At 40.9% G+C, this 13793-nt stretch overlaps 1 protein-coding gene across 1 annotated transcript in view; it reads left to right on the top strand.

Annotated features, from left to right (window-relative positions):
• Positions 1 to 2087, top strand: part of MMP2 (matrix metallopeptidase 2) — a 35841-nt gene extending 33754 nt beyond the window's left edge. Inside the window, exon 13 of the mRNA XM_080553026.1 lies at positions 1075 to 2087. Coding sequence (XP_080409152.1) covers positions 1075 to 1178 — 104 coding nt within the window. The 3' untranslated portion in view covers positions 1179 to 2087. The remainder of the gene's footprint in view (positions 1 to 1074) is intronic.
• Positions 2088 to 13793: the final 11706 nt, after the last annotated feature.

Below are 13793 nucleotides of genomic sequence, written 5' to 3'. Positions count from 1 at the left end.
CAAAGCTCATTGAATTTCAACCTACTACTCTTCTTTATCGTTTACTTCCTTGATGCTGAACACTTTGCAAAAACTAAACAAGGCAAAAATCAGTGTTCAGTTGGATTTTTCCTCTTTTCTTCCTTGCTATTTTCTTAAAAATAGTAAAAGCAAATAATAAGGCTATGCATGTCTTGTCAAAGTGTCTTGAAGCATCTGAGTGCTTTCCATTTCTTTGTTGTACTGCCCTGGAAGCCCACTACACAACCGTCAGGCTGTTATATAAATGGAGAAGAGCTACCAATGACGCAGTCACTTTGATCTCCACACGTCACAGCCTCAGATCCGGGTTTACTTTAGTTTTCTGATATGGGCATGGGGAAAAAAAAAATAAAAATAATCAGCCTCCTGGCAAATTTTTTATTTAGCATAGTTTAAGACAGTGACTAAAGCATCTCCAGCCACCCCACGCCTGAGGCACAAGATGTCCAGCACCAAAGGCTATGACCAGGCCTGTCCCTGGTGCTTGAAAATTTCCCAGCCTCTTGACTGTTCTGTAGGCTGTTCAGGATTAGCACGCAGCCACAGCACTCTTTCAGCATCCTCCTGCTCTAGCATAGCAGGAACTAGAGTATGATGTTCACCTTGATCACAAACAGGTGGTGTTTTGCTCTTCTTTTTTAATAATAATAATTAAAAAAAAAAAAGCACTCCTAGCAACTTCAGCTGAGGGCCTGGCCCACGGCATGGCCTCATATTTTGCACAGATATGTGTAGAAGTTTGGAAACATCGCTAATATCACGAGTCCCAACTTGATTACAGTTTCTACAGCAATTTTGCCAGCAAATATTTCTACCCAGAAAATTCTGGCTCACAAAATGGTAAAGCGACTTCAGGTTCTATTTAGGACAAGACCTTTGTTCTCCAGAATGGGAATTTCTATTTATTTTTTAAATAAAACTTTTTTAATGTATGCAAATGCTTCACGAATAAGCTCTTACAGTTCATTAAGCTCTGTGAAATCAAACAAAGAAGCTTTGATCAAGAGTTCCGCACTCCGTAATCTAAGCATACTGTTTTATTTACCTTCACAGGGTACACCTACTTTTTCAAAGACCAGTATTATCTACAAATGGAAGACAAGAGTTTGAAGATTGTTAAAATTGGCAAGATAAATTCTGACTGGTTGGGTTGCTGAACTGTATGAAATATTAATAACCAAATATTTACTTTTTTGTTATATGCCTTATCTGTAATTAGAAATAGATCTGAATGCTAATTACTGGACCAGTCTGGTACTGGCACCAAAACATTAAGTACCAGTACTGTACACATCAGATAATTTAAAAGTGGTTGCCTCCTCAGTATACAAGAGATGTTTACGTATATATTCTGGTACAAGTTTTCAGTTTTTCATGCTAGTAATAGTAATGCTAGTAACAGAACACCCCTCGTTCTTTATTCCCCTGGTGCTTAAAGAAAGCATTGAAACCATTGGAGACTGGATCAGGCCTGTGTTATCTTACATACATCCCAAATAGCCTCAAATGAGATGCGAGATGTACCAGCAGTGCACTTTGATATATATTTTTTTTAATACAACTCTTTTATAAATAGTTGGTTTGTCCTGATGTTTTTCACCCTCTTGAGAGTTTGATCATTACTTCCATTTATTTACATAATACAGAAAGACTGTCAAAGGCACAGGTTGCCTCGGGATTTGATTTGTGTTGATGCATGATGGAATCATGGCAAGAAACTGTATTAAAGTATTGTTTTAAAGTACTTTTTATTTTAATACCGTAGTTAAGTTTAGCAATTTGCTTCATGCACTTTGTTACTACTCTGTAACTTGTTTATATGGACAGAAGACTCAGATTTTTGAAGTCAATGCGTTATACATAAAAGCCAAGTATTATTGTTTAACTTGTTTTATTTTTCCGTTCTTTCTAATATTGGGTTTTTGTTTGGTTAGGTTTTCTGCTTATGCATTGGGCAACAGAAAGTGTTCTTTTCCCATTTGATGGAATGTTTCTCATTTAAAAACAAAAAAGTGTCCCACACATGAAGTGCCAATGATACAAATAAAATCAAATTACACTGTCAACATTTCTCATGGCCATGCTTTCTCGTATCATTTGGAATAAGAAATTCAGTAGCATGTTACAGTGGATACCTCAAAGGAAGGGCAATATTGCCCCAGTATATAACTGTATACTGGACTTATTTAGAAACCTGGGTTAATTTTTCTGTTTGTTCTAAGATGAAACGGCAGCAGCTTGCATTACAGAGATGATATGGCCCCACATATCAGAAGGTTGGAAAAGACCTCCAAGATCATCTGGTCCAACCATCCCCCTACCACCAATATCACCCACTAGAGTATTGTCACCTGGATGAATCACTACTACTGCCAAAAGAAAAGATTGATATCTCCCTTCTGAGCATCCTTGTTCCCTTCAGCCACCATTAACTGCCTTCCTAACTAGTTCTGCACCACAGTTAACACGTTAAGGCATAAATCAGAGTAATTGTAACTGAAAAATGCTAGAATTTCAGTTTTGCAGACACCTGGCAACCTTCTCAGGACCACAGGATCTGACGACACATTGCAGGGATGTATGGTCTGCCACAGACATCTTACACTAGTGGTGCAAATACTCTGTTGTTTTCGGGACTGCCAGGAATTCCTCCTGAGTGTTGCAGTAACTTCAACCCAGGGAATTTAAGCACTTACTGCTTTAAGCATCCTCAAATAACCACTCCTTCAAGACTTCTGGATTCTGTGTCAAGACTGACCCAAACTGCATGCTCTAACATCTGTATTTAATACAAAGGTTTCCAAACATTTATACACCAGAAGAACACTTGCAATGGGTCTTTCCAGCTCTGAGCTTGCTAAATCACATTTCTACTGATGACTGCAAGAGTTTCCTGTTCGTCTCCAACTTACGTGTATGTTGTGCAACACTGGCCAATCCACCAGCATACCTTCTGTAACAGTAAGACCGTAAACCTACAAAACCCTGCACATCTGGTGGGTTTTAAAGAGTTCTGCACAACTTCTTGTTTTGTTCTTGCCCGTGTAAATCCATTCCCCAATGACTACATCACTGTCAGAAAAACAGAAACAATTTTTTTTATCCTTAAACCTACTTACTCTTCTTTCAATTCAGTTTCAGACTGGCAACCTTAAACTTATCATAGGTCATTTGTAAACACATCTATTTCTGTTCATGAACCGTTACATATGTAGGTGACAACCTGGCAAGTATCACACAAGCTGGAAGAATATACTGACCCTTCCCATTAACATTTCATAATTGATCACTGAAATGCCAAAAGTCACAAAACATCCTGAAAAAGCCCCTGGGATTCATTTCACTTGTGGACAGCCACTTTTAAAATTCAGTTGGAACCCAGATACAACCTGCTCTGCCTCACAGATCTCACCTAGTCATAATCATGGAGAAGCAGCTCTAAAATTACTTCAAAGCATTTTCCAGTTAGGGATGCTATTTTTTTTTTTTCCTACAGCAAAAACTCAAGAAATCATACATTTCCTCCCTGATTTTGTAGCTCTTTGTAGTGAGTAAGCCATGAGATAGAAAGTCCTTTCCCAAGCAGCTCTGCCCGTGTCCCACACCAACCCATCCAGCTCGCTTCCCTGGTGGGCCTTGGAGCTGCCCCATCCCTGTAGGCTTTTCTGGAGGTCCCTGAGCTCCTGGATGAAGCTTATTACCCTCACCTGCTCTCTTCGCCTTGCTGGGGCACTGCAGGACTGCGCCCTTGGCAGCAAGACCACTGCCCCTGCCTGCCCTGCTGCCACATCACCCCTTAGGGAGCAGCCTATTCTTCCTGCCCTCTACACTTCTCCTAAGACTCTGTCAGAACTGAATCAGCATTCTCACCCCCCCCCTTTTTTTTTTCCCCAACAGAGGAAGAAGCTAAAGATATTTTTTTTTTTTAAATCAAAGTCCTGTAAACCCCCGGCACAAAACTCTACGAGCCCCTTACCTAACTTGCTCTGCTTCCACATTCCTATTAAATGGAAGTCAGGCTCACTTCAGACTCCTGGTGTCAGGGCAGGCTACACATGTGCTGCACAGGGGCTCGCTGCAGCATGGACAGAGCTGAGGCACTCCTGCTCCTTCAGCTGAAGGACGTTTTCTACCAGCTGTTCACAGGGCAGGCTCCATGCCCTCAGCAGGGCAATTCCAGTCCAGTGGAGTAAAGGGCAGTGGTTTGGTGACTGCTCTGTCACAATACATACAAGGCAGCCAAGGCTCTAGCGAAACACCGCAGTCTGAACACTAAATAGAAACCCCAGCCAGAGCCGTGAGTCATGCTCAACAGCTTATACCTCACTAACCCTCTGCTTTTGTTAAAAATGCATTTTCTTCCTGCTATTTTACCACGACTTTACAAAGCAGTAGTTACCCATAAATTTAAGCAATTGACAGCACTGTGCTGTTCTTTGAATCAGGAGGAAGTACATCCTTCAGGCCTGTTTTAGACAAAGTATTTCTACTGACAAACACAGATGTGCATGCTTTTAGCAGCAAGGACGGGGTGAATGAACATTCAGCTGCTTTTGGAAGTGACTAAGCCAACACATGACCAGGCACCGGGCTCTGGGGGATCTCTGCAAGTGCAGAGATTTATGCCTGCAGGGGAAGCTGTCTGCTCCATACTGGTTATGTGGAAACTCCTCAGTGCTAAGGTATTTCAAGGTAGTGAATTGTAGTAAGGGCAAAAAACACAGAATGGGAACATACTCCCCAAAATAACAAAACCCAACAACTCAGAGACTGACAGAAAAATAAAGCAGGGGCAGGCAGACCTGGAGGCGTCTCAAAGCTGCCAGCAGGGTTTCTGCACATCAGGCCTGTCAGAGCCATGTGCCATTACTTGTAACCCATCTCCCTCTGGCACTGCCTTTTAAAATAGAACTGAGAGCAAAAATGGCATCTTCAGGTAAATTATGAGATGTACATTTGCACATGATGGCTAGGATTTCAGGCACAGCTGGCAGGGAAGCTAGCTGCCAGCCCCCTCCCAGTTTAACAGCAAGCCCCTACTTGCAAAGACATAGGCTCGACTTTCCCAGCTGTATGACATTCAGTATAAACCAGACAATTCAACAGCATTCCTTCATTCTCATCATTACATGAAAAATGTTTGGGGTTTTTAGTAACATCTTTCATTAGCCTTTTCTTAATGGAAACAAATATCCAGAAACTCATTGTCTCAGAACTTCTTAATCTAATGGAGAAAGATATGACCAGAATCTGAACAAACAACAACAAAGCACATTAGAGCTCAGAATAACAAAGAAGAATGACAAACCTGGGTACCAGGCTACCAAGAGAAGTCAATTTTTTTTTAATGTCTTTAAATCAAGACATTACTTTTTGGAGAGAATCTTTCATTTAAACATAGTATTTCTATAGCATTAATCCAGCATAACTTGGAAAAAACACCTGGCCTCAGCAGTTTGGAGACTGAATTTAGTGAACCAATGGTCTCCTAACTTTGGACTGTCTTCGGATATAAAACTAATTTATATATACATCTTTATTTAATACATTTTCAAAATTATGTATTAAATATATGCCTGCATGTATACATGCATATACATGCACAGAAATAATTTTTTGCTATACTACAATGTTTTATTTTATATTAATAGGATAGCATGAATACTTTGATTAACTTCAGGCTAATCAACCTTAATGACCTGCTCAGCACATAGCACTGGTTGTTCTCCACAGAACACACCACATGCTGTGTGAAGGCCAACAAACACATTGATACGGCCACAAATACTGGCTCTGCACTGAAGGTGTTCCTTCTTGGTGGCACTGGTACAGGTAACAGTTGACAGCTTCAGGCTTCAAGACTCAGTAGTTAATTTGCCCATAGTTACACTAGCTCAATGTGTAACAGCAATTTCTGTGGCAGCCTAACAAGCCCTGGGAAGGCTTTACCCACATTACCAGCTGATATAACCTCAGGACCATCCTTTCACCTTTTTCCAAGTCCCCAAATTCCTGTTACACTTCTAAAGCCGTGCTTTAGCCAACCTCATCACTCCCACACTCAGACTCTCGGAGGCAACCAACAAGCCACTCTGAAAGGATAGGGAGGAATAAAAGGCAGCACGTCACTCCAGTTCTGCATGTCCCTTGCAAGTTCTGCTGCAGACTCTGCCTGCACAATGAACTGGAGGGCGACAAAAGAGAAACCTGTTGAGCTTTCAGCTTTCTGTTATTGCCCAGCACTTTCCTCTGGGACTCCTCAGAACTGCTCCTGAGTGACTAACCCACTTTGCAGTTAAGAATTTCCTACCATTGCCAAAATAAACGTAAAGTTTTAAGAGGATAATTGTTTTAATTTGTATTAGCCTGGAGCTTGGCAGCCTGTCCCTGGAGTCATTTGGAGGTGGTCTCCCCTTCTAAAAGACAGGAATTCACAATATTAACCTATCCAAGTGGGCTTGTTTTGGGGGTTTGTAACCACTGCTTCAACCTTAGACCGCTTCACAGCTTTATTCTGCCTTCCCTATGCCCCTTACAACAACCATAATGCTGCTGCCAGAAGGGCTGAAGCTGGAAAGCAGCTTTGCACTTTGTAGTTGGAGGCCAGTCAACAATGAAGACCCGGCACCCCCGCAGCAGCAAGCTGCTAATCACCACGAGCCAAGGAATTAGGAAATTCAACCGCAGGTCTCCCATCCAGCGTCACATCACACACTCAGTTCAGCCACAAAGCCATGATTTCTCCTCTTGCATTTATAATAGATGATTCTGGCCACTGCCTCTCTCCATTGCTCCCTTTTTCAAGTCCCTTAATCCAACCTACGCTGCAGCAGAGTTCACTACCCCAGGCAGCAGCTGACCATAGTATTGGGCAAGCTGACCTGAAGCAATTCACCAAGAGGCAAGGCTGGCCTGCAAAGGGAGGCAAGTCAGTCTGCTTTCTGCCTGGGGTCAATGCTTTAAGTGTTGAGCCAAGTCTTCTAAAGAAAGGGAGTGATTTCTCACTGTTTGAGGACTAGGCAACTCTCATTACATTCTCCTATCTTGCATTTCCATGGTTTTCTTTTCCATTAAGAAACTGTGCCTTTTCAAGGCCACTGGCAGTTCTCTTCAACAGCTCAGAAGTATGAAGTAGGATGGCTTCCCCCCAAAATCTTTTTTCCGTTGTTTCCCATGCAGTCAAAGAAGTTTGTATTCATGTCCTTTTAAAAATCCTCACCATCACTTTGTAGCACTCTGTTCTTCCTGACTAATGCCTTTCATCCATTCTTACATTTAGACACCCTTCTAGGGAGCACTGTGTGGCATTCTCAGTCCTTTGTCTCCTCTATCACTGATTACAGTTGTCTAATTATGGCTTGATTCTATGCTCAAATAAGTAAATTCCAGTTCCTCTCACTTTCACACAGCATTTTGAATCTAGGAACATCCTGAAGCTAACGAAAGTTTCCAACCCAAAGGTAGGACACTAACACAACAGATCTTCAGCTTCCAGGTTTTGCTTTGGCTCTTGCTTCAAGCAAGTCCTTTGAGAAAATGCATAATATATCAAAGCACTTGCGGCCTTTACAGATTTTGTTTTGGTTTCACTGCACTTTCATCTCCTCTTTACTCTTTTGTTCTTTTACCTTTCTTTCTAATGTAAAGAACTGGACACTGGGAACAAAACCAGAAGCTGGCAGGCAGGAATTAGCCATTACCTGTAAATTCTGAGTTCAGACCCACTCTAGGAAACAAGGCATGTCACTCTTGGAGATGAGACAAGTCACCTTCAAATATTTTTGTCTGCAGACACTATTTTTGCATGTAAATTCTGCATTGCAGACAGAATAACTGAGAAATTAGGGGCAGAAATTGCAAGAAAGGTAGATTCTGTGCGAGATGTGCTGTATTTTTATTTTTAGTGAACTCATGACGTCATCAAATAGAGCTTTTTTCATTTAAATCTCAGTATTCCCTCAGCTGTCGATAAGTCTACAACATACTCTTCTACTTTTCAGTGAGAGCTCAGAATAAGGGAGTTTTACCAATACGTATTAAAGCCTGAAAGGCCATGTAATAGTTTTAATTACAACTTTTTATTATATATATATATTAATGAATATGTGATGGTATTTATGTATATTTCTATTTCCATAAAACATTATATAACAGCATGAAACAGAAATTCACAGTTGTAAGTGGACACTTGTTATGCAATGCATGGTAAACAGACAGAACAAGTGTCTATATGCCAGAAATCCTGACGCCTAAAATAATCAAGAGAAGTAGCATTGCAGGAACAGGAGAAATTAGGTAGTGTAGGCCTTAGATGTTTATTCTATCTAGATCTCACAGAAAATCTGCTACAGGCATTGGAAATCAATAGTACATCATGGTTTAGATCACATATTCTGAAATATTTAGGAGCCAAAAAAACTGCAGATTAGCCTAAGCAAGACCAGACAATCACCTCCTGCTTAACCCCCTAAAACATTTTTTAAAGGCCTGGCAGGTCTACCCACATCGTTTTGCCATGGTATTTTGGGGTTTTATACAAAATCACACACACTGATGTGGTTGCATTAAACTGAAGACTTCAAAATAGTGTTCTTTTACATACTTTTGAAAACTATTTACTCTTCAACAAAAACTGATGCTTTTTGCAACAAGGTCATGCCCTGAGCAGGTACTCTGCACTTTATCTACTTTAAACACAGCGCATCTTACAAACAATTTGGTGGCAAGCATGCTTTTCTGAAAGACAACCAGGCATTTAATTAAAAAATTCAAACAAATTTAAAGCCTGAAATCTATGAAATTGTCACATGAAAATCACAAATTAAGTCACCACAGAAATGACAACTCCAGAGCTTCAGATATCCTATTCAGGGTCTGAATCTGTACTTCTTCACTTTACAACCCCCAGTGACTTTCAGGGGTGAGAACGTAGTAAGGAGCCAGATTGACCATTCCCAGGGGTTTGCACCTGAAGAGGTGTGGACACTTCCAAATGAAGATGACAACATTAGATACAAGCAGATTTTAGCAGGGAAGTAAAGAGTAAAATCTCTTTGCTCATAAATTAGCTCAAAGTTAGAGCACTGTGAACATTTCAGTATAAATCTTTTATTCTGTACCTCTACACCTGTAGATATAACCATGCGCTCGTGTACCAGCTCCATCTGAAAGACACTTGCAGATGGCATTCTTATCAGGTTACCTTCAGTACAATAAATACAATTGATTTTTCCACTGTGTTAGCAGTTCCTCACTTTACATTATTGAAAGCCACACTCACCAATACATCCAGAAAGGTATTAAACATGGATTGGTTATAATACTATCAGATCTTTATTCACCCACAAAATGAACACTGCAGTGGATTTTAACCTGTTGAAGGCTTTCAGGGCTAATAACCAAACCCTGCAAAAGCACTCAATCTGTTTTCACATGAGAATAAAATGGGAAGCAGCTAGACAGGCAGGGTAAAACTCTGCAGGCAAACTCTTGTCCAAAGTGGGAATCTCACCTGGCAGTACTGCCAGTGCTAAATAAAACTACTTGCACTCACCAAATGACTTCAGAGAACTTACTTGCACTAATTGACAGAATACATGACTCCAGTGTTTAAACCTGGTTTCAATTAGGGGGAAAATCCCATAACTCGATTCAGGAATGTGAAAAGTTCCTGCAAACACAGGAAAGAATATTCCTAAAATTGAAAGTTTTGTGGATTTTGCAACCTCACAGGGCCTCTGTGTGTGAAAAATGAAAATATTTCTTTTTAAATAATTCTAGTGCTTGAAAAGTTCTTCTCCATAAATTCTAGCCATGCAAAACTGGATGTGGTCTCTGGAAATTAGAACTATCATTATAACAAATACTGCTAAAATATATTATTTTTCTGGGGCACACTGGCAGCTTTTAGTGTTTCAGAAAAAACTGTGTCTCTGTTCAAGGGTTGCTGCACACAGGCAGCGAAGTCCTGAATTCATGGGGAATTTTTCTTTTATGAAGTTGAAGTGGTCGAGAGTCAAGGAAACACATTCTTTCTCACCTTTTTAAACCTTACAAGTAAACACTAAGACTAATTCACCTTCCTCACCTCTCTTTGGAATATTTCATTCCTCCTCATTAGTATTTTAATCACTGCTGGCAAAGGCAATGCTCTGTGGAACCTGAAAGGCTTAAGAACAGACACGTTACAACATCCTTTTAGGTGCTCAGTTTTGAAATTAATTTCAGCTTTTTTTCAGGCGTTGAACTGGCCCTAGTTTCTCTACTTCAAAAATTTAAGATCACGATTAATACCTTATAAATTCATCATGAATCCTACCTAAACTCTTTGCTACCTATATGCAGAGATCTCTCAAAGCAGTAAAAGAACCCAGACTCCCAGCTCCACATCCCTTCCTCAGCACAACACAACCCCATAGGAGAAGCACCTTCCCATGTTTCCTAATCAAAGTTTTATGAGAAAAGAGGCCCTCCTGAGTTTCACACTCTTTGTGGGAATACACTGCAGTATTACAAAAGGGAAAAAGCACCCCAAACAGACCAACAAGAAATACACTTGTTTTCAGGTACATCTGGAACGCGACATACGGTATCTGTAATGAGCAAACTCCTCAGAATTTCTGCTTAATTTTCTTTTTCGAGAAAATACACCAGTAAAACTATCTGCAGCAGGCAAAGAAGTAGTTCCCAGAAACAACCACTGTTCTAATACCTGTATCTTTAGAGAAAATGTAGCTCCCTTGCTCACCAATACTAAAATTGTTATGAATCCTATTTAATTAACAGAGCATGACCTGAGTAACTGTGGCATGAGCTGAGCTACTATAGCCACCACATGGCCCACTGTGAAAATGCCACAGGAACTTCTGCAGAAATTACAGTGGAACCACTATAACTGAAGTTCATGCGACTTACACAGCCCTGCTTTCTCCCAAGTTTGGTAACAGGCAGCATCCTCATGAACCCTTACATACAATCCCAAGATATCCAGCTCATTCAGAATGGTATTTATGAAATGTGGAAGTAAACTAGAAGTGTTCCTGAAGTTCAAGGCGAGAAAAGCTTTTGCAGTGCAGAGAAGCGACTTTACAATAATTGACGGGTTTTAGAGCAAGAGAGGGAGAGTTATTGCAGTTGACACAGCATCACTTCTAGCTTGGTTTTATTTCCAGAGTCATCAAATAGGCTGTCATATACAAACATTTGGAAAGAGAGAACAATGCTGAAGCATTTCAGTTTATGTAAGGTTTTCAGATAAACCAGGCTGCCGAGTCCAGTAACCAGACAAACAATGCCACTTGCAGGCTAAAATGAATCACTGCACCCTACAGAGAGCTCAGAGAGCAGTAAGGAATAGCACCTTCTTCAAGGCCAAAGCCACACTCCCCCACAGCAACCCATGGCCCCAGAACAAGACTGGTGACCAAAGGCAGCCCAGAAAGTAGCTACATCCCTCCAAGCCCTCATGCAGAAAGAGAGACTGCCAAGCAGGAGGCTTACAGAACTTTGTTCTCTTTATGTCACTTACTTTGGGGTAATACAAGCTATTCAGAAAAATAACAGGTATTTAAAACAAACAGAAAACATATTGGGGGGGGGGGGGGGGAGTAAGTGTGAAAATGCATTTACAAACGCATCTCTTTAAAGAGAGGAAGTCACACTATCTTCCATGACTCTGTCATATACCCACCATTTATACATTTATACTCCATACCTACGTAGGGGAAGCTGCTTCCCTGAGTTTGTCCCTCTCTCCTCCCGGTTTCCCTCATGCTCTGCATTTTAGCGACCAGCCCTTCCAGCAAAGCAGGAATGTCATCCAAAGCCGCACAGCCCTCAGCCAGGAGAGGGGGGAGAGCGACTGAGGCTGGTTCAAGGCATTTCCTCGTTGCAGGAGGTGAGTCCCCCACAGTAATTCCTGCCAGTCTGAAGAGCAAAGATCGTCTTCATAGCAGCACAGTGTGCTGCCAGTAAACCGCTGCTCTGGCCCACATCTCAGCAGTGTCTCAGCCATGCACTATTTATACAGATAATGGGTTGGAATATTTGTTCTTCCAGCCACGCACATTGTTAGACTTTATTTTTTTGAATGGGCACCACCTGAATGCAAGTTTAAGTGGTCATCTTACTGTGATTCTCTATGATAATTCAACATATTAAACTGTTTATTTAACTCCATAATTCTGTTTCCAAAGTTGTTAGGGTTTGATTTTGTATTTCCAGGGGGTGTGTGTTTTGATTTTATTTTTTTTAAAGTAGATTTTGGCATGTGACTAGCATGACAAATTCTCAGCCAGGAGAACAGGGAATTAAGCAGGCCATGCCTCTACAAATAAAAACCATGGCACAACTATGACACCATGGTGAAAATGTAGCCTGAAATACTTTTGTGTCCTTGGGAATGGAGCCGGTACAGCAGTGTGATGATTGCTGCACACTCACAGCCTTACACGTATCTTGGGGAATGACACTGGAGGAAAGGCAGTGCCAACCCATCTCAGGTTAACAACGAAACCACAGTGCTACAGGCCAACCACTTCTCAAGAGTGACTGATAGGTATCGAGGCCTTCAGTGAGGATGACAAGCAAATGGGTGTCCAAGAGAAGCTCCTGTATCTCCTTAGAGATTACAGCTCTGTTGCATCTTTAGGAAGCCAGCACTGGTCTTGTGTCCCCAGTCATCCCATCCTATGCATTGCCCAGCGCTCACTGTTGGGTCCTGTGGGGCACCAGCATAGAGTTACACTTGGAGCCCAAAAATTCTTCCTCTGAAACCAAACATTATCATCATTAGAGAGGCATAACAAAGGTAATTTTTCTATTATTTGCAAGAAGAAAAAAACCAAATGACCAGAAAAGGAATCATCATAGGCCAGGTAAGAGATAAATTATTACTACAGCAGAACTACTGAATTCCATTCCAACACTCGGGCACGTCTCACAATGCTGTGGAAAGTTATCAGGATACAAAAATCCATTCAAAACATAGACCATGCTCCTGGCAGGCTCTTTACTGCAGCAGATGTTTGTCAATAAACAGAAATTTAACTGTACCTCCATGGCATTTTGTTATCTAGAGCTGAAGAATACCACTACATATTTCACTTCTATATAGATTCATCTATTCTGCCTTAGTTTCTAATATCCATCATGATCTAATCTATATCAGCAAGACCGCTCCATTTCCCTGATGGGATAGGTGCATTCTATTAACATGAACAAGTTTTATGTATATCGCAGTCCTGGTGGCTATTTGCAAACAGACTTTCAGTTTACCAAAATGCAAGAGTCTTATTTATTAGGGGAAAAACCACTGATCTAGAATTAAACACAACAGCCTTACATTACAGATAAAGATGGGATGTTCTTTTCTTCCTTTCCACTTGCACGGCACTTTAAAACCTCTCCGTCTTCATGCAGACTTTGGGGAAGGGAGGGTTAAAGCGAAGCCCCCCTCTGCACCCCAAGTGCTTTCAAACAGTACATACCCTTTTCAACATAAGTGTGCTCCATAAAATCCTGACTGTGCTTATGCTCAGTATTGGTTTTGTAGCTTTTATTCCTGAAGGAATGTTGTGATAATTTAGCCTGAACTCCTTCAGTCTCCCCTCAAATTTCAGCCACTGATTACTACAGTGCTGTCACTTTTAGATATGCAACAACTCTTGATTTAAAAGGCTACAAAATATGGAGAATTTACCACATCCCATGACTGTCTTTTTAAGTAGCTCTGTTTCCACAATGCCATGAATGACAGCTTATTTTTTTATCCA

This window comes from Anser brachyrhynchus (genome assembly GCF_964034855.1).
Source record: "Anser brachyrhynchus genome assembly, chromosome: 12".
In the NCBI taxonomy this organism is placed as follows: domain Eukaryota; kingdom Metazoa; phylum Chordata; class Aves; order Anseriformes; family Anatidae; genus Anser; species Anser brachyrhynchus.
Note: the sequence above shows the minus strand (reverse complement) of the source record. Positions and strands in the feature narration are given on the sequence as shown.